Source organism: Phascolarctos cinereus, unplaced genomic scaffold (genome assembly GCF_003287225.1).
Source record: "Phascolarctos cinereus isolate Bilbo 61053 unplaced genomic scaffold, phaCin_HiC Scaffold_5;HRSCAF=322, whole genome shotgun sequence".
Lineage (NCBI taxonomy): Eukaryota > Metazoa > Chordata > Mammalia > Diprotodontia > Phascolarctidae > Phascolarctos > Phascolarctos cinereus.
In genome coordinates this window covers 419,012,996-419,033,790 of record NW_027555958.1, presented here as the reverse complement: position 1 = coordinate 419,033,790, position 20,795 = coordinate 419,012,996, and the positions used below count along the sequence as shown (strand labels likewise).

General features: G+C 39.9%; 1 protein-coding gene across 4 annotated transcripts in view; it reads right to left on the bottom strand.

Moving 5' to 3' along the window:
* The window catches only part of CCDC181 (coiled-coil domain containing 181), a 52,830-nt gene that overhangs the window by 1,935 nt on the left and 30,100 nt on the right, over positions 1–20,795 (bottom strand). For all 4 annotated transcript variants that reach the window (XM_020974705.2, XM_020974706.2, XM_020974704.2 and 1 more), the window contains 2 exons: positions 10,767–10,913; positions 4,173–4,327 (listed from right to left, as the gene is read on the bottom strand). In XM_020974705.2, coding sequence (XP_020830364.1) covers positions 4,173–4,327; positions 10,767–10,913 — 302 coding nt within the window. The remainder of the gene's footprint in view (positions 1–4,172; positions 4,328–10,766; positions 10,914–20,795) is intronic.

Below are 20,795 nucleotides of genomic sequence, written 5' to 3'. Positions count from 1 at the left end.
ATATACATACATGTGTATATACAATGATATATATATACACACATACATACATATACATATATATGTACACATACACATATATGTGGAAGTGACTCCAAAAATTTAAGCGTATATAATCAAATAAGTAATTTTTTGCAACTAACTATTCTTTAAACTTGAGTAGCCAAATCAGGAAATCAGCAGAAAAGGTGAATAAAAACTAGACATTTTTTCAAATGTTGACTTGCTTTTTATAGTAGGAAAGTGAATAGAATCATAGTTCTTCTTGTGCATAAAATACATTTGTGCTGCCTTACAGAAGGGAAAAATATGAAATGTCTAAAAAGGACTAAAATACTGATAAGTACTAAATTAAAATTTAGTAATAATGGCTAATCTGTAGAGGCCACTTGCATAAAATACTGCCAAAATGGCAACTGAAGACATCATCCAATCCAACCTACTCATTTACATATGAGAAAACTGAAGCCAGGAGGTTACATGACTTGACCAAGGTCAAAGGTACAATAAGCAGGGCTGAAATTAGAATCTCCATCTCTGAACTCTACATCCAGGGTTCTTTCCATTATACCATGCTACCTCTGGGAAGTGAAGGGGAAAATCTGCATTTACTGTGCAAACTGGCCTTTCCAATCTCTGCCTTTCTTTGAATGCCACCTTTAAACTTTTGCTGGACTCTGCAGGTACCTCAGGCCTATGAACATCTCTTTAACCTTTCAAAGCCTAATTCCTTCATACACTCAATATCTCTATATCCTCACCTCCCCTTCGCCATATGGATTCCAACCCCACTCCTGGCTAGAACTGCTATTTCCTAGGCTACCAACACTCTCTTAACAAGAAAACCTCAAGGCCTTGTCTTAGCCTTCAATCTACTCATCTCAGCAGCTCAGACAATGGAGAGTCAAGGAGGTTTCCTTGACTCTTCCCACTCATTCAATCTCATATCTATTCAGTTAACAAGTCTTAGCAATTCTTCCTTTACAATATCTCTAGCATCCAACCTTCTTCTAGACACATTTCTTCTCCCTCTGCTTCCAGACACTGCTTCCCCTATCTGAGTGATTACTCCTCAGTCTTATTTACATTCTCCTCCCACCCACACCCACTGTGTGGACAATCCCCAAGTCTGGGTCCTGGGCCTCCATTTCTTTCACTCTATATACACTCTCAGTTGGTGATCTCATCAGCTCCTACAGATTCAGTTTTCATCTCTATAGAGATGACCATCAAACCTATGCATCCAAGGGGCAGCTAGGTGGTGCAGTAGATAAAGCTCTGGCCTTTGAGTCAGGAGGACCTGAGTTCAAATCCAGCCTCAGACACTTGACACTTACATTTACTAGCTGTGTGACTTAACGCTGATTGCCTCACCAAAAAGCAAAAAAAAAAAAATATCTACGCATCCAACCCTTCCTTATCTCTCTTTTGAACTCCAGTTTTGCATCACAAACTGCCTGTTACAGATCTATTTGGACTTCTTTAAGCATCTCTAATACAATGGGTTCAAACTCATTATCTTTCCTCCTAAACTTACCCCTCCAGCTTCCTCAGAAATTCCCTTCTGTTGAATCCACACCATCCCTCCAAGTCACTTGGATTTTCAATTTTAGAGTTTTACTTGATTTTTCCCACCCAATCAATCCCATATCTAATTAGTTAACAAGCCTTACCAATTCTTCCTTTACAATATCTCTTGCATTCAATCTCTTTCATCTCCACTGATGACCCACCCTAGTTCAGGCACTCCTCATCTCCTATCTGAAATATTGTAATAGGGTCCTAACTGCTCCCTTGGCTTCAAGCCTTCCCTTTCTCCTATCCGTCCTCCACTTAGGGGCCAAAATGATTTTCCTTATGATCAGGTCTGACCATGTTACTCCCCTACTCAATAAACTCCAGTTGCTGCCTACTACTTCTAGGATAAACTATAAACTCTTCTGTTTGATTTTCATAGCCCTTCATAACTTGGCCCCAACCTGTTTTATTATATTTATTTATTTACTTATATGTATATTTATTTTTATATTTTATATTTATATTTATTATATTATTCTCTCTCCAGCAAAATTGGTCTTCTCTCTGTTCCCCACACACAGCACTCCGTCATCTCCCCCCTTCATATGCCTCTGCACCAGCTGTCCTCTATGCCTGGAATACAGACACCCCCCCCAACCCCTTGCACCCACTTCACTGAATCCCCATCTTCATTCAAGCACCACCTTCCATGTGAAGCCTTTCAAGCTGTTTCAGATTTCCCCCAGCCCAAAGCTAGTGTCTCCCTCCCTATTTTTTATACACTCACAGATGTACATCACCCTTGAAGAACTTTAAGATCTTTGAGAGAAGGGACTATTGCATTCTTTGAATCTTCAGTGCCCCACACAGTGTGCGGCCTATGGTAGACACTTCATAAGTGTCTCTCGGTTGGTTGATTGGAGACTTTCACAATGGGGCTCCAAACAGTTTTTCTCCCTTCTCCTACATACTTTATATTTGAGGCAAAATGACCCATTTGCTGCTCTCTCTACACTGTTCCATCCCCTGCCTTTGCACAAGCTGTCCTCCATTCCATGGCATGTTCACCCTGCTCAATTCTGTCCCTTGGACCTCCACACTTCCTCCAAGGCCCAGCTCTGGTGTCACCGTCTGCCTACAAAAGTCCCTTCATGATCCCTCTCGCTGTTAGTGATCCTCCCCCTCCCCCAAATCCTTCTGCATACATCTGTATTGACTTACCCTCCAGGAGACTGGAAGCTCCTCGAGAGAAGGACCTACTCTAGGCTTGCAGGGCTCCAGCATGCAGCATGATTCCTGGCACGCAGCAGGTGCTTCACAAATGCTTGTTGAATTGAATTTCAATGCTATTTGAATATTTAACATTTCCATCACCTCTATTTGTCCTAACCTTCAAAAGCCATCATTACCAATAGCTTTGTGTTCCAGTATCCTAAATCCAAGCCTTAGTATTTTTTCCAAAATATTAAAGAAACTCATTACTCTAGGTAAGTCATTTATTCCTCTCTGGGTCTCAGTTTCTTCACAGGTAAAAGGGAGGGCAGAGTTCAATGATCTCTTAGGCTCATTTCAAGTCAAATATTATGGTATATAAAGTGTGGACCTATATTTTAGGAGATAAGTTAGACTTTAGTCCAGATTACATATAGTAAATTCACATTTATCAACACTAGCATTTTCCAAACTGTGCTCCACAGGACCTGTGTATTCCATATTACTGAAAAAATGATTAGATGAGAGGATTTTCATGCTATTTGCCTTCAAAAATACCAAATACGATATCTTATAACAAAGATAGTAATTACAATCTAATAATTTTTCATTATGAAAAAATGCTTTCATTTCCCCTTCTTCGCATAAAACTTCCCCTTCACACCTCTTTATCCTGGAAATATTCTATAGCTCAATGTCTCTTGGGCCAGTATCTGTGAATTTCAGCAATATATTTCAAGGCCTCAAATATCCCATGGCCATATTAGTCCACAACACTCTGCTCTAAACCAGTCGCCTTCCCTTAGCCTTCTCCAGGTTAAATAATCCCAAGTACTTAATTTCTCCAAGGAATATGTATCCTGCAACCCTCTAACTGTCTTTCTGACTCTCTTTCGAACCTTTTTCAAGGTCTTCTCTTTTCCTTCTAGTTTTGGAAGTCAGAACCAAACAATTCTCTAGTGAGGGTCTAACCAGAGTATTACAGGAAGATGACCTCATGGTCCTTCCAAGCTACACTGTTACTTATGGTATGTGTTTGTTAACCTCAGGGTTGCATCCAGTAGGCCTTCATTTTAATATAGTACCTCACAATCTCAGACGATCCCTTATGTAAATAAGGTAAGGGGCAAAATGAATACATTTTTAGACCTAATATGTTATTTGATTCACTGAAGCTTTATTCTTTATGGCAGATTAGGCTAGGTCCTTCAGTACTATGCCAGAAGAAACTAAATTCTGGAAATAGACACCAAGCTGGAAAGTCTTCAACTACAGGACCCAAAGATTCTGTGTCAAATGTAAAAGGACCAACAGAGCTAAGTTCAAAGATGTAAGATGCAATAGTAAGGAGTTTCCACACTAATTAATCAGTTTCTTTAAATTCCAAAGTAATTTACCAAAGGAGTAAGAATGCCAACACATACCCCTCTCCTTTCACTTACTGTTTAAATGCCCTGTCACGGCCTTCTGCCCCTCTAAGAAAGAACAAACACTCCTCCTGTCGCCTCAGTTCTTCAATCTGTCTTTCTTTAATCTGTTCTTCATGCTTTTTTTTAAGCCACAATCGGAAAGCTTGCTGTGGATCTCTGTTTTCTTGCTGTTGGGGAAAAAAATTTCAAAAAGTCTATCAAGTGAAAATGTTTATCTGATTCACATCTATAAGAATGACAGCCATTTACAATAGACAGATACTAAAAGGATGTCAACAGACAGTTCTCAAAGGACAAAACCTGAGATACGAACATCATGTGAAAAAAATGTCCCAAATCACTAATAATTTGAGAAGTACACATTAAAACAACTATAATGTTCTAACTCATACCTATCATATTGGCAAAGATAATGAAAAAGGAAAATGATGATTAGACAGGCACGTTGTTGCACTGTGTGGACAGAGCTGTGAATTAGTCCAGCTATTTGGGAAATCAATTTGGAACTATGCCCCAAGAGTCACTAAACTGCTCACACCCTCTAAATACTCAGTGACAGTAGGCCCATTTTCCAAAAAGAGCAAAGAAAGATTAAAAAAATTCACAGGTACAAAATATTTATGACAGCTTTTGTTGTAGCAAAGAGCTAAAAACAAAGAGGGTGAGTACCCACCAAATGGGGAAATGGCTAAACAAATTATGGTATATGAATGTAATGGAATATTGCTTAGCTTTAAGACATTCCAGAAATGTGGGACAGCTGGTGAAAAGGCACGGAATAAGGAGACAGTGATATCAAGTGCTGGGAGCAGCAAGAAGAGTATTGCTGGATCACAGAGTGCATCGAGAGGAGGTAAAGCATCAGAAGACTGGAGAGGTAGGAAGCAGCTGTGCTGTCAAACAAAGCGTTTCATATTTGATCCCAAAAGTGAAAGCTCACTGAACAGGGCAGTGACATGTCAGACTGGCACTTTAGGAAGCTTGTTTATTTTTGCAGCTGAGAGGAGGATGGACTGGAGTGGAAAGAGACTTGAGGCAGGGAGATCCACCTGCAGGCTACTTGCAACACTCCAGGTGTGCACTGAGAATGGCCTGCACCAAGGTGAAGGCTGTGTGAGTGAGGAGACAGAGACGTGTATGAGAGGTCTGGAGAAGGTAGATGTGGCAAAGGAATGAATGCAAGTAAAAAGTCAAGGATGACATTGAAATCGTGAGCCTGTATGACTGTGAGAATGGCGGTGCTGTCAACAGTAATAGGGAAACTGAAGAGAGAGGGGAGAGTTTAGGGAAAGCTCAGCAGTTCTTTGTTGGATGTGGTGAGCTCAGAGTCCCTATAGGACATTCCATCTGAGATGTTAAAGGCAGCTGGTGATGTGGGACTACAGCTCAGGAGAAAGGCGGAGGTGGCATATATAGACCTGGGAATCATCTGCATGGAGATAATAACTGACCCCATGGGAACAAAGGGGAGCACTAACCAGAGATAATTTATATAGTAAATGTAGCATTGTCAAGAAAACCACCCACAAAAGACTTAACAACTGAATGATGCAGTTCAGCCATGACTGTGGAAGACTGATGAGAAAGAAGCAAGCCAGCTTCTGACAAAGGAGACACTGGACTCAATGGGCAGAATTAGACATACATCTCTGGACATGGTGATGTCTATATTGTTCTGCTTATTTGATTATTTGTTTAAAAGATTATTTTATTCAGGGGAATTGGAATAGAGGGAGCAACTGGCAATAGGATTGGCAAAAAATGAAGGCAAGAGCATCACTGAGGCATTTTTTTCAAAGGACAAAGTAACTGAAAGAAGCTCAGGAGGAAAAATAGACAAGCAGGACAGATTTGAGAGCAGCATCTGTCTGCCTCAGTTTCCTCAACTGTAAAATGGGAATAATATTGGCACCTACCTCCTAGGACTGTTGTGAGGATCAAATGAGATCATGATGGTAAAGTGCCTAGCACAGTGTCTCGCACATAGCAGGAACTATATCAATGTAACATACTTGGCCTTCTAGGCAGTGGGGGCCAGTGCAGCAAGTGCTACACTGAATTGCTTTGTTTTTCCTCTTTTAATTTTTTTTTTTTGTAATAAGGGAAGGCTGGGAAGTGAAGGGGTAGTGGAGGGCGGGGAATATATTGGGAAATGAAGGTGATTTGAAAACAAAAGCTATCGATTTTTTAAAAGATGCATTTAGCATCAAAAAATTAAATAAGTGCTTATTTCCTTCTTTGCTTCCTCTTTTTCTTTCCTCCATGCCAGGCTCATCTATGCTCTGTCACTAGTTCCTGCCCTGGCAGTCAGTATACCTTTTTGCCCCAGTACTAGATTCAAGCCCATCTGTTCTTACTGCTCACTTTTGATTGAATTGGCCCCTCTAGCCATATATTTTTAACTTCTGAGTGGGTTTTGTATTCAAATAAGCCTAGAAATGCCACAATGCAAAAAAAAAAAAGTCTAACACTTCAAGGGTTTACTAGGCTTGTGGGAATTAATAACAGCAGGCTAAGCAGTCAGGGGCAGCAAAAAGCCCAGGTTGGAGACTAAGGTCTAGAGCTAAGGAAAGCTGACTGGCTGCCAAGTAGCTCAAGTCAAGCCACAAAATGTGAGGAAGAATGCTCAGATGCCAGAAGCAGGGCCGAGGGTAAGAATGCTCACAGAGAAACCCCTAGAAACCTATGACCCTCTTGGTATCTCGTGAGCATGGCTGTATTTTGAAGGTCATGGTGGCCCTTTTGGTGCTGCCCTCTCTTGTGCTTAAAAATGACTTGTGACTGGGCTCTGACGCGGGGTCTGGTAAGATAGATCAATATCACAGCTAGAACACAGGAAAATATTCATTTCATCTCACCCCACAATTAACCACCAATTAATACTAAATGCTGCCAGGAGAAGTCCCTTCCAAAAATAATGGCAAAATTCTTTATTTCTTCAGTTTGCATTATAATGACCTTAGCTTCTGCTCTTAAATTTTTTTAATAAAGATTTTTCCTAGTATCAGTAGTTTAGGGCTTCTGCTCATATGTAGGTCCTCGCACATATTTGTTTAATCATTTTTAGTCATGTCCAACTCTTTGTGACTCCTTTTAGGGTTTTCTAGGCAAAGATACAAAGATTTCCTTCTCTAGCTCATTTTACAGACAAGGAAACTTATCTGTAACAGGGTTAAGTGACTCGCCCAGGGTCACATAACTAATAAGTGTCTGAGGCCAGATCTGAATTCAGGTCTTCCTGACTCCAGCCCTGGTGTTCTATCCACTGCACCACCTAGCTACCTTTGAAAATATTAGCTGCTTAATAAATACTTCTTAAAGAATGATCAAAGCATAAGTGGATCTGGGGCCTGAATTATCCAAACATTTGCTCTTCACTTTGGCAAAAGAAACCTAAGCTCTAAATGTCAGGATACTAAGATAAAAGATGCTTTGGAACATAATAGAGATTTAAACTAATTCTGTCACTAGCTTGTCAGCTGATCCTGAAGTGTCTAAAATGCCTGGTGCCATCAGCTTACAGGTAAAACATAATATGTATCTTCATTCACATAAGAATAAAATATTTACCTCACACTTAATAAAACATCAGCTAATTTGTATTTGTGTGTGTGGATGTTACAACTAAAGACCAATTCCAAATAACTGGAAAAATAACACTAATTGGGGTAACAGTCATACCTCTCTTGTCAAATCCAAATATTTGCTTTTATACACTCTTCTTTGATTAAGAACTTTAAGAGGTTTTTAATCAGAAACATAAATACAAGAATTTTATGTATCATCCAGTTCATATTCAAGAACCAGGCTTATATATACAACTGAATGTGTGGTCATCTGAAAGCAAGGCATAAAGCATTATTTAAGCTAACACATCTAAAAATGATTATGCTTCCCAAGAGACATATATACAACTATATTTCCTTCTCCATAAAGAAGAACAAATCACTTTTCTAATAGTTTTCTGCTATATACATTAAAACAATTTGGTCTGAGTGTGGGCAAAGTGATACGGTGGATATGGAATTGAAACGGATGTCAGGAGGCAAGCTGGCCCCAATTCTACCAAGTGTGAACCTGAAGCAAATCACTTTACCTGTCTAAGCCCCAGATTCCTCTTCTATCTGAAGATAGTAATATCTCAACATCCTTAGTTGATGAGATGATAAATGTAACAGAACTTAGAAAAATATAAAATACTTTAAGCACAAATTTAAAATAGTATTATACGTGTCAATACAATTTGGGCAGTAGGTCTAACAATCTTCTGCTTGAATTATTAAGATGACTGCCCTTGCTTATCCACTCAAATTTGGGAGTAGAGAAAAACCCGATTTGGTATAGATATAGGACTACTTGGAGGAGAAGATAATTTTTTCCCCTTTTCATTTATTTATAACAAGCCAAAAGAAACTGAGTAGTAAAAAGTTAAAAACAGAACTATAGTGAATCTGGGCTGTTTGAGCCTAAAATTTAATAAAACCAAATAGAAGAAAATGAGTACTCTAGTTTTTCCTGAATAGTTTAACATAAAGAGCAATCAGGTGAGATTGTAGCCATGTTCCCATTATTAAACTTGTATACTCATTACAGTAGTGAATCATTAGTCAAGGAGAGAGATTAAATTAAGTCTTTCTCCTACTCCGGGTCTTGTGACTCCTTAATAAGGTACTATTTATATGTACTTGATGACTGGACTTTCAAAAGATTGTCAACTCCAAGAGAGACACAAAGAATCTGAAAGGTCATAAAAGCACAAGACAGATCATCAAAGTAATAGCTTATTGTAGCTAATACAGTAGAGCATTCATTATCAAAGGCTATTAACTACTCAAAAACTACAGCTTTTTTTTTTTAATTGGGTCTCCCAATCTCACTTAGGCTGAAGTATAGTGGCCTCTCATAGGCCTGATACCTCTACTGATCAGCTCAGAAGGTCTGACCTGCTCCCTTTCTAACCTGGGCCATTGTACCCCTCCTCAGGCAGCCTGGTGATTCCCAACTTCCAGAGACTTACCATATTGATGCCAGACTAAGTGCAGACACTGCTTGGCTTAGCACACTGAAGCTCAGAACTCTCCAACTCAAGCAATCCATTAGCCTCAAACTCCCTGACAGCAAGGATTATAGGCATTCAACACCATGCCTGGTCTACAACGGTCGTTTTAAAAAGGCTAAGGAAATCTCATCTCTTTAGAGGTAATTAAATGATACTGGCCATCAGTCTTTCTTCCTTTGTCCCTTCACAATTTGTTCTGAAATGCCTAAGCATTTCATAGCTATACACCTTTAATTTTTTTTTTAACTAAAAACATTTACATCGTGGAACCAGAGGAAAGGGGCAAATTTCATACCAATGGTAAATGAACATTCTTAGATATTTCTCTAGTACTAGCAATAAAGCAACAGGCCCCAAAGAAATTTAATGAGCTGTGACTCTCCCTCCGGTTAATCTTTTTAGAAGGGTTCCAGGAAATTTGTTTATCACATATGCTTTAGCCAAACATTCCTGTTCTCTTGCATTAGTACTGTGGGGAACAATAAGAAAGGACAATTTATATGAAAATAAGCTAGTAGGGTTGTAAAAATAGGTCAGAGTCAATGCAAAATATTGTAGCCAGAGAAACATTTTTATGGATACAAAAATCAACTGAAACTACGACTTGTTTCAGCGACCTAGATGATGGGTTTTTATCAAGTAATGTATCCAAAAAGTTTAACAGAATCACACACACCATTGCAACTGAATTGTGTTTGAGTCTTTACAGTAAGAGGACTAATATTAAAGAAGATAGGATGTAATATCATCTTGCCTCCTATGCCAGACGCTGTCCACTACTATATATACATCACCACCTCAGGGTCTCTAAACTAATCCCGCAGCTCCACTATCCTAGGGACTCTTCTCTTTGCACCAGTCCCAGGCTACTGGAAGAGGTCTATCAGACAAACACACTGTCCTCTGTTCCCTACCAGTCTCACTCAGAGCCAAAGATTTAAAAAGCTTTAACACAAAAGAAGACAAGATTGACTTTTTCATGATGCGGTATGAAATACCAAAGGCCAAATAAAAATCTCTGTTTATAAAAGCATCAATGAAACTTTCAGTGATATGAACATATTAATAAGTATCAACGTAGTACAGTTGAAAGAGTGCTTACTGTCTCTGGAGTCAGAGGACCTGAGGTCAAAGCCTAAATTTGATGCTTACTATCAACATGAACTTGGGCAAGTCACTTAACTTCACTAGGCCTCAGTTTCTTCATTTGTAAAATGAAGAGATTGTGGACAAGATGGTTTTTGAGGTTCCTTCCTACTCTAGATCTGTGGCTCTTTGGTCTTGGAACCAAAAGACGATAGGCCTGAATAAGATAAATAAGACCAAAAGAAACTTAATGAATTTTAACAAAAACTGAAAGGGACTCAGTTCTTTCACATAGATTTAAGTTACTCTTTTTTTCATCTGATCATTTTTGCAGAACCACATGTCTTTATTTAACTTACCTACATTATTTTAATCATTTTCCATTAATTTCCAGGTGAGAACGTGGGTAAGTTTTGGGCAATGCATGTTCATTCCCTATCAATAAGAGAAGTTTTACTTACTCTGCTATTCATGCCTTCCATTTCCTTTGCCCTCTGAATTCTTCTCATTTCCATAAAGTGTTCCTTTTTCTTCTGCAACCAAGCTCTAAACACCATTTCATTCTCTCGTTTCTTTTCTTTCTCCTCTTCTCTTTTACGCTGTTCCTCCTGTTAAGAACAATTATAAAGAAATGAGTGAATTTTATTTGGGAGGTAATTAAAAAGTATGTGTTTTCAGAGCAAAGAGCCATGTTTTCAAGGCCAGCCTTCTTTGGGAAGGACCTGCAAATAAGGGGTACATGACATCAAGAGACCTGGAGTGCCAATCGAACACAGGTGATTCCTTTGTTTATAGATTCTTAAATTATATTGATGATGATGGTGCTAATTACCTCAGGCAAAAGTGAAACTTCCATTTGAATTTTCTAGCTCTGCAGAGCTAAATTTGGCTGTGTAGAGAATTTTGAGAGAGTACTATTTCATCCACAATAAATGCATACTGATCTTCAAAGTCACTGGGTGTTAGGAGCATACCCTGACCCTTTCCAATTCTTTGGATCTCCTTTTAGAACAGTACAAAGACAAAAATTAACTGGCAAGTATACAGCACTTTAAAGTAATATCATTTGAACCTTACAACAACTCTGAGATGGAGGAAATCTAGGTATTACTATTATACCTTAGAGATAAAAAAAAAACTGAGGCTCAGAGAGGTTAAATGACTTGTCTATGATCACACAGTTTAAAAGGGGGTCAGAGACAATATTAACATCTAGGTCTTCCTAACTCTGAGCCCAGCACTCCATAAGTCCCTCCTACCATATTATCTCTTCCCAAATATTTATCAATTTCTTTTTTGTACAAAGCATAATACTCCAGGGGGACATGCAAAATCCAAGCTTATAGACCCAATAGGGAGACAGGAACCCAACCACAACTAGCTCCCAAGATGACAAATACAGACAGATATATACATAGACAGAAATATTATTAGATAGATGGATGATGATAGGACAATATATGCACACATACATACGTACATAGATCAACACACAGATAGATGATAGATGGATAGTTATGTCTAGATATAGATATGAATAGATACATATATACATAGATAGATAATAGATGGATAGATATGTGTAGATATAGTTAGATAGATACATAGCATTATATAAGCTCACTAGTGTTTATAACATAATGTGTTACATAAAGTCTGAGGAAAAAGGTCATTAGTGACTGAGGGACATTAGAGAAGACTTGATTACACAAGGAGGTAGCATCGAGGTTAGGCACTAAAAGGACAGATTGGAATTCAACAGAAGATGGAGAAGGAGAGCATACTCCAGACACAGAATGAACAGGCTGCATAAAAGGCAGAGAGATGTAAAAGCATAGCATATTGGAGGGGGAGCGGTGTTGCAAAAGAGCCATCCTGTTTGTCTGCAGCAAAAAAATAAACATAAGGAGGAGAATCATGAAACAAGGTTAGAATGATAACAGGGGACCATGTTGTAGAAAACCTAGAACACCAAAGATTTTATTCAGTAGGCAACAGAGAGCCATGGAAGATTTTTTGGGGGGCAAAGAAATTAACATTATAAACAGACTTACACAAGGAAACATTCTTGCAGAGGTGTAAAGGACAGATTGGAAAGGAGAAAAACTGGACGTGGGAAGTACTGTTAGGAGCCTACTGTAATAGTTCAGGTACGTGGCAACGAGGGCCTCTACTAGGGTATTTGCAATTTGAATAGAGGAGGCAGATTTAAGTATGTTGCAGAGATGAACTCAGTAAGACCTGGTAATTAATTGACTGCATATGAAAGAATTGAGGAGGAAGAAGAAATAAAAAAAACCCCAAGATTATGAACATGTGGGACTGGGTGGTTGATGGTTCCCCAAACAAAAATACTGACATCAAAAGGAAGAGCAAATTTATGGTAAAAGGGAATGAGCTGTTGTGAAGCTGTCTATTTTCGTTACCTTTACTTTCTCCCTTCTCACTTGCTCATAGCTTACAGTCCTTCTGACCCCACAACTTGCTAGAAACTGCTCTCTCTAATGTCACCAATGATCTCTTTCCTGTTAGATCCATAGCCTTCCCTCAGACCACTTCTGGTCCTCTCTGTAGTATTTCACCTTGTTGAACATTTCTCCCTCTTGCAAAGCCTCTTAGCCCTAGATTTTGGGGATATTGTTCGCCATGGTGTGTTTTTTTTCTTACTGTCAAGCTGGTTTTTCTTGGTCTCTTCTGCAAACTTGTCATCCAAGCCCCATGCTACGGCTCTGTTGGGGTTCCTCTCCTGTTCCTTCTCTACCCTCTATACTCTCTCTTGGTCAGATCATCATCTTCTCTAGGTCTGGCTATCTCCTCTATATGGATGCAGTATAGACTCAAACCTAGAGTCAATCCTCATCTTTCTCCTGAAAGTGCACACCTCCAAGAGCATGCCTGACCACCTCCACCTGAATGATCCAAAGGCAGCTCAACTCAATACGTCCAAAACAATACGCACTCCCATTCCCCCTAAATTCACTGCTTCTCTTAGCTTCCCATTTCTGTTAGGCGAATAGCATTTATTACTCAGTGCTTGGCGCTGTGCCAAGCACTGTCCGTGCTGTCAAGGAGACAACATGCAAACATCTATGTGCAGAAAAACCACGTACAAGATAAATGGCAATCTCAAAGGCAAGGCACTGAGCATAAGGAGCTCAGGGAAAGGCTTCTCGAATAGGGCTTTAGGTGAGACTTGAAGAAGACAGGAACTTGAGGAGGGAGAGATGAGATGGGCGAGTTCCAGGTACGAGGCGCAGCCAGTGAAAACGTTGGGAGTCAGGTGATGGAGTGCCATGTATAAGGAACAGCAAGGAGACCAGTGTCAATGGAATACAGAGTACATAGAAAGACATAAGGTGTACGAAGAATGGAAAAGTAGAAGAGGTTATGGAGGGCTTTGAATGCTAAATAGAGGATTTTATATTTGGTGTTGGAAATAAAGGACCCCCTGGAGTTGATTGATTGGGGGAGAAGAGGGTGACAGTCAGATTTATGCTTTAGGCAGATTGATGGCTGAGTGGAGGGTAGACTGGAGTGGGGAGAATTGAGGCAGAGAGGCCAACCAAATAGTCCAGGCATAAGGTGATAAAGACCTGCACCAGGGTGGTGGCAATGTCTGAGAAGAGAAAGGGGCGTATACTAGATATGTCTGAAGGTGACAAGCAACAGGCCTTGGAAACAGGTTGGATGTGGGGTGAGGACTGAAGGAGAGTGAAGAGTCGAGAATGACACCTTCGTCCTAAACCTGGGTGGATGGGAGGATTGTGATACCCTCCACAGTCACAGGGATGTTAAGAAGAGGGGAAGGTTTGAGGTGAAAGATGATGAGTTCAGTTTGGGGCACGTTGAGTTTAAGATGTCTACGAGACATCCTGTTCTAGATATCCAACACGCAACTAGAGATGTGAGACCAGAGGCAGAGAGGTTAGGCCTGGACAAATAAGTCTGAGAATCATCAACACACAGACGATAGGGGAATTTAAGGGAGCTGGTGAGGTCACCAAGCGAAACAGTATGGAAGAGAAGGTGGCCCAGGAGCCCACTGGGACACTCACAGTTAAAGGGCACAACCAAGATCCAGCAAAGGAGACTGAAGAGGAGTGATCAGACAGGTAGGAAGAGAACCAGGAGACAGCAAAGTCCTGAAAACCCAGAGAGAAGAAAATTATCAAGAAGAGGGAGATCAATAATATCCAAGGCTTCAGAGAAGTCAACAAGGCACCACTATTCTTCAAGTTACTCAAGTTAGCAAACTTAGAAGTCATCCTTAACTCTTCATTCTCACTCATCGCTTCCCCATATGCAACCAGGTAGATGTCCATTCTACCTCCACAATTCTCTTCTGCATTCATCCCTTCTCTCCTCTCACACCCCATCTACCCCAGCTCAGGTCTTCGTCATCTCTCACCTACACTACTGCAGTAACTTCCTCATTATCCCCCAGCGTCCCATCATTTCCCATCACCAAGACACTTTCTGCACAGCTGACAAACTGGTATTTCTAAAATAAAGATCTGATCATGTCACTAACCTTGTTCAAGAAGCATCAGTGGCTCCCTACTGATTCCCCTGTCACTTAAAATCCTTTGGCAATCTGGCTTCTCTTTTTCCAAGCTGAATGCACATTGTTCTTAATTGTGAACTCTATGTGTCAATCAAACTCACCTACTTTCTCTTCCCATATACACATATCTTCTATCTTTCACTGCTAAACTTTTAGGGAGAAATCCATATAAAATACTTCCACTTTCTCACTATTCTCTTCCTTCTCAACCCAAGCAGTCTGGTATCTGTCAAATTACTCTTCAGAAATGGCCTCACCATATAGTTAGTTCTTATAATTAAAGCCAATGGCCTTTTATTTTTATATATATATATATATATATATATATGAAAATATATAGATTTATATAATACGCACATATAACACACACACACACATACATAAACAGCATTATATATATACACACACACACACGAAATATAGTATAGCTCTATAACAAGCCATTGCCTGGATCCCTCTTCATCTTTCCCTCTCGGCTGTATTAGGTCTCCCTCTGAAGCTCAGCTCAAGTCCCACCTTCTACACAACACACTATTTCTGATTCCCCTGGTTGTTGGCTCTTTCCCCTCCACCCCCCCCAGCTGATCCCAAATTATCTGGTACTTGTCTCATCTTTTCCATGAACACATCTGTGTTCCTGCTGTATCTGCTGAATGAGCACATGTCCTTGAAACCAGAGAATATCTTTCATTTTTGATTTTGGATCCCCATTGTTGTGGCTGGTTAGTCACTTTCAGTCACGTCCAACTCCTCGTGACCCCTTTTGGGGTTTTCTTCACAGAGATCCTGGAGTGGTTTGCCATTTCCTTCTCCAGCTCATTTTATAGATGAGAAAACTGAGGCAACTAGGGGTAAGTGACTTGCATGGGGTCACACAGCGGGTAAGTGTCTGAGGCCAGATTTGAACTCACGTCTTCCTAACTCTAGGACCAACACTCCACTCACTGTGTCACCTAGGTTCTTCTAATCAAGGACAGACCACCCTGCCAGAATACCTATATTTACGAGTAAGGAGGAGAATGAGGAACCAGTGAAAGAGACATTGAAGCAACTAGAAATAGAAAGATAAGAAGAAAATTAAAAGACTGTGATATTTCTAAGGCCAAAGGGGGAGGAAGAATATTATAAGAGATGAAGTGTAGTGAAAAGCCAGAGGGGTCAGGAGTATGAGAAGTGAAAACAAAAGGTAAAAACTAACCATATAGTGGGGCCATTTCTGAAGAGTGATTTGACAGATGCCATACTGCTTGGGTTGAGAAGGAAAGGAGCAATGAGAAAGCGGAAGCATTTGATAAGGATTTCTCCCCAAAAGTTCAACAGTGAAAGATAGATGAGATAGAAGCTGGGAGAGATAGAAAGACCAATTTTTTTTTTATTTTAAATAAAGGATTTCAGGAATTTGAATATGTTTGTAAGCAGATAAAAAGACACTATTAGCAAGGAAAAGACTGAAGAAATATAAGTAGGATGGCTAAGAGAGCTAGGATTGACCTGAAAGAGCTGAGAGAGATAGGATTAAGAGGGATCAAGGATTTGGGTAGCAGGATAAACCTGAAGAAGGGTTTCAATACTTCTTTTGTGACTGAAAGAGGGGGAGATGAGAAGTTTTAAAGAATGAGTGAGCTGAGTTCATGTTTCATGATCTTACCCTTCTCAATGAAGTAGGAGGCTACATCATTTGATAAGAGTGTTGGGTACTGAGGGTAGCATTTCTAGAAAGAGAGAAGAAAGGTTTCAAAATAAGTGCTTTAAGGGAATGATAAGAACTCAGTAAGGATAGAACAGATTGTTGAACAGTAGCAAAGGTCCTCTTGAAGTCATGTGCAATGAATCTGTACCCAGTAAAATTAGCATTATTTCATTTCTTTCTCCTGGGATATTCAGCAGCCTTGAAGCAGGAGTGGAGAAATCTGGTGGTGGAGTGGGGTAATGCAGAAGAGATACTGAAATATTGAACCTCCATGATATGTCTCCTCCAAGCTTTCCTAAATGTACGGCTTTCCTCTTACTTTGGCCACAGGCAAGGCTGGAACATTTATTCTCTAGGGTATCCTTTATAGTCTCTTAATATTCCTACCATTGTCCACTAATGTTTAATAGATTTTTAGGCTCAGAAGATACTTTACTTATCTTAGTTCACTATTAGATTAAACTCAGTTCCTTATCTGAATTATCCAGATTAGCTCAAACCACAAAATCTTATTCTGATGCCTCATTTGTGGTACAAGGGTGATCCTAGATTTATGTGGACCAAGGCAGCAAAATGCAAGGTCTGCTGGACTTTACCATGCTGGAAGGTTCTCAGTAGAGGCCTAGTAATGGAATGAGTTTGTGCTCCAAAGATCAGAATCCACCCAACTATAGAGAGGCTCCTCATTAGGAGGGCAATCTCTTGGTGATGACTCCTTTGGCTATGGCAACCTAGGAAACAAAGAAAGTGTGAAATGTTCCCATGTGTCGCCCTCTTCCTCTTCTTCAGTGATAGTGACAGTAAGGGAAAGAGAGGATGTTAAGAATCACAGGTTTTGACCATTGATGAACCTCCACTAAACTGTTGATGCTGCAAATGTGAGACCCTCGTCCAATAACCAATGAGTGTATGTGCTACTGGAGAAACTAAACAGTATCATTCTTGACATTCTCACTATAAATGAAACCACACAAAGGAGAAAAGAGTGGCTCATGTTCTCCTTTAACAAGCAGAGGAATGGATGGGGTTTGTTTTCTTATGCAACCAAAGGCAGCTAGAATCATTATTTCAAGGGACAATTGATCATTTCACAGTATAGTGCTCAGGATAAGTACTTGCAAAAAGACTACCATGAAAATAACTGCAGCTTGTGCTCAAAAATCTGTTGCAGATGAAGTAGAAAAAGTACGTAGAACTCAATAAAATTCTCCAAAGTAAATCAACATTTAGTCATTTCAATCAATATTCAGTGATTTTTAATGCAAAAAGTGAGAATAGGTGGCAGAGCCAAGATAGCAGAGTAAAAGCAGTGACTTGCTTGATCTCTCCCCCAAGTCCCTCCAAATACCTGTAAAAATGACTCTAAACAAATTCTAGAGCAGCAGAACCCACAAAAAGACAGAGTGAAACAACTTGCCAGCCTAAGACAACCTGGATGGTTGATGGGAAAGTCTGTTGCACCAGGCTGGGAGAGGAACACAGTTCAGCATGGGCTGCATAGCCAAAGATGGGGCCCCAGTGAACGTGGAGCAGGCCTCAGGAGACTAAATCACTGCAGTTGTGCTAATTTGCAGACTTCTCAATTCACAAACTCCAAAGACAACTTAGAAGGTCAGTAGGAAAGGTCTGTCAGACCTGGTTGAGAGAAGAGCACAATCTGACCCCAGCCTTGGGCACAGCCCTAGGGCAGAGTGGTGGTGACTGTTTCCCAAGCTCTCAGACCACAGACAGTAGGGAGATCAAGCGGCTGATCAGAGGGGGATTGCAGGGATCTCTTTGTTGGCGCTGAGGCAGGAACCTCTTGCTTTGCCTGTGCTTGGATCTGGGTCACAGTTCTGGGTGGTGGTCCTGGGGTGAGGAGGAGTGCTGGCATGGTGGAATTTGTGGAGGCAGTGAAGAGACAATCCTCCTCACAGTTCCAAGGCAGAAAAGAGTGCTTGTGGTCACTCATAGACCACAGCATAGGCCAGGAAAGAAGTAAACATCTCTCCTTTGATCATACCACCTTGGGAGAACTGAAAATTTATAGATCCCTAGAATTATCTCTAAAAACAGCTATACAAAACTCCTGAAGCTTAGGGACAGTAAACCCTCCACAATGGAAGCAGAACCTTACCTTAACAAAGAGTTAAAAAGTCAAGCAACTGGCTGAGAACATGAACAACAGAGGAAAAAACTCACTACTTTGGTGAAAACGATCAAAATACACAACCAGAAGAAGACAACAAAGTCAAAGCTCCTATATCCAAAGCCTCCAAGAAAAATATGAATCAGTCTCAGGCCATGAAAGAGCTCAAAAAGGATTTTGAAAAAAGCGAAGTAGAGGAAAAACTGGGAAAAGAAATGAGAGTGATGTAAGAAAATCATGAAAAATGAGTCAACAGCTTGCCAAAGGAGACACAAAAAGATACTGAAGAAAATAACACTTTAAAAAATAGACTAACCCAAATGGCAAAAGAGGTCCAAAAAGCCAATGAGGAGAAGAATGCCTCAAAATGCAGAATTGGCCAAATGGAAAAGCAGGTCCAAAAGCTTACTAAAGAAAGCAATTCATTAAAAATCAGAGTGGAGCAAATAGAAGCTAATGACTCTATGAGAAATAAATTATAAAACAAAACCAAAAGAATGAAAAAATTGAAGACAATTTAAAATATCTCATTGGAAAAACAACTGACCTGGAAAATAGATCCAGGAGAGATAATTTTAAAAAATTATTAGACACCCTGAGAGCTATGATCAAATAAAGAGCCTAGACACCATCTTTTAAGAAATTATCAAGGAAAACTGCCCTGATATTCTAGAACCAGAGGGTAAAACAGAAATGTAAAGAATCCACTGATCACCCCCTGAAAGAGATCCCAAAAGGAAAACTCCTAGGAATATCATAGCCAAGTTCCAGAGTTGCCAGGTCAAGGAGAAAATATTGTAAGCAGCCAGAAATAAATAATTCAAGTACTGTGGAAATACAATCAGGATAACACAAGATTTAGCGACTTCTACATTAAGGGACTGGAGGGTTTGGAATATGACATTCTGGAAGTCAAAGGAGATAGGATTACAACCAAGAATCATCTATCCAGCAAAACTGAGTATCCTTCAGGGGAAAAAATGGACATTCAGTGAAATAGAGGACTTTCAAGCATTCTTGATGAAAAGAGCAGAGCTGAATAGAAAATTTGACTTTCAAATACAAGACTTAAGAGAAGCATGAAGAGGTAAACAGGAAAGAGCAATCATAAGGGACTTATTAAAACTGAACTGTTTACATTCTTACATGGAAAGATGATATTTGTAACTCATGAGACCTTTCTCAGTATTAGGGTAGTTGGAGGGAATGCGCACGCGCGCACACACACACACACACACACATATATGCAGAGGGCACAGGGTGAGTTGAATATGAAGGGATGATATATAAAAAATAAAATTAAGGGGTAACAGAGTGGCAGTGGGAGGAAGAGAAAGGAAAGAGAATGGGGTAAATTATCTCATATAAAAGAGGCAAGAAAAAGCTTTTACAGCAGAGGGAAAGAGCGGGAGGCAAGAGGGAATGAATGAATCTTACTCTCATTCGATTTGGCTTAAGGAGAAATTAACATACACATTCAATTGGGTATGGAAATTTATCTTACCCTACAGGAAAATAGGGGAAAACGGGATAAGAGAGGGGTGGATGACAGAAGGGAGGGAAGATTGAGGGAGGGGGTAATCAGAAGCAAACACTTTTGAGGAGGGACAGGGTCAAAGGAGAGAATAGAATAAAGGGGGGGGAAATATAGTAAGTCTTTCACAACATGACTATTATGGAAGTGTTTTGCATTACTACACATGTATAACCTGTATCGAATTGCTTGCCTTCTCAATGAGGGTGGGTGGGCAGGGAGGAAGGGAAAGAATTTAGAACTCAAAGTTTTAAAAATGAATGTAAAAAATTGTTTTTACATGCAACTGGGAAATAAGATATATAGGCAATGGGGTACAGAAATCTATCCTGCCCTACAGAAAAGAGAAAGGGAAGGGGATAAGAGAAGCGGGGAAGGAAATGATAGAAGGGAAGGCAGATTGTGGGAAGGGACATTCAGAATGCACAACATCTTGGGGGGGAGGGGAGAGATGGGGAGAAAATTGGAACTCAAAATCTTGTGGAAGTGAATGTTGAAAACTAAAAATAAATTAATTTTTAAAAAGTTTAAAAAAACAATGTGGGAATAGATGAAGACAGTGAGCAATACATTG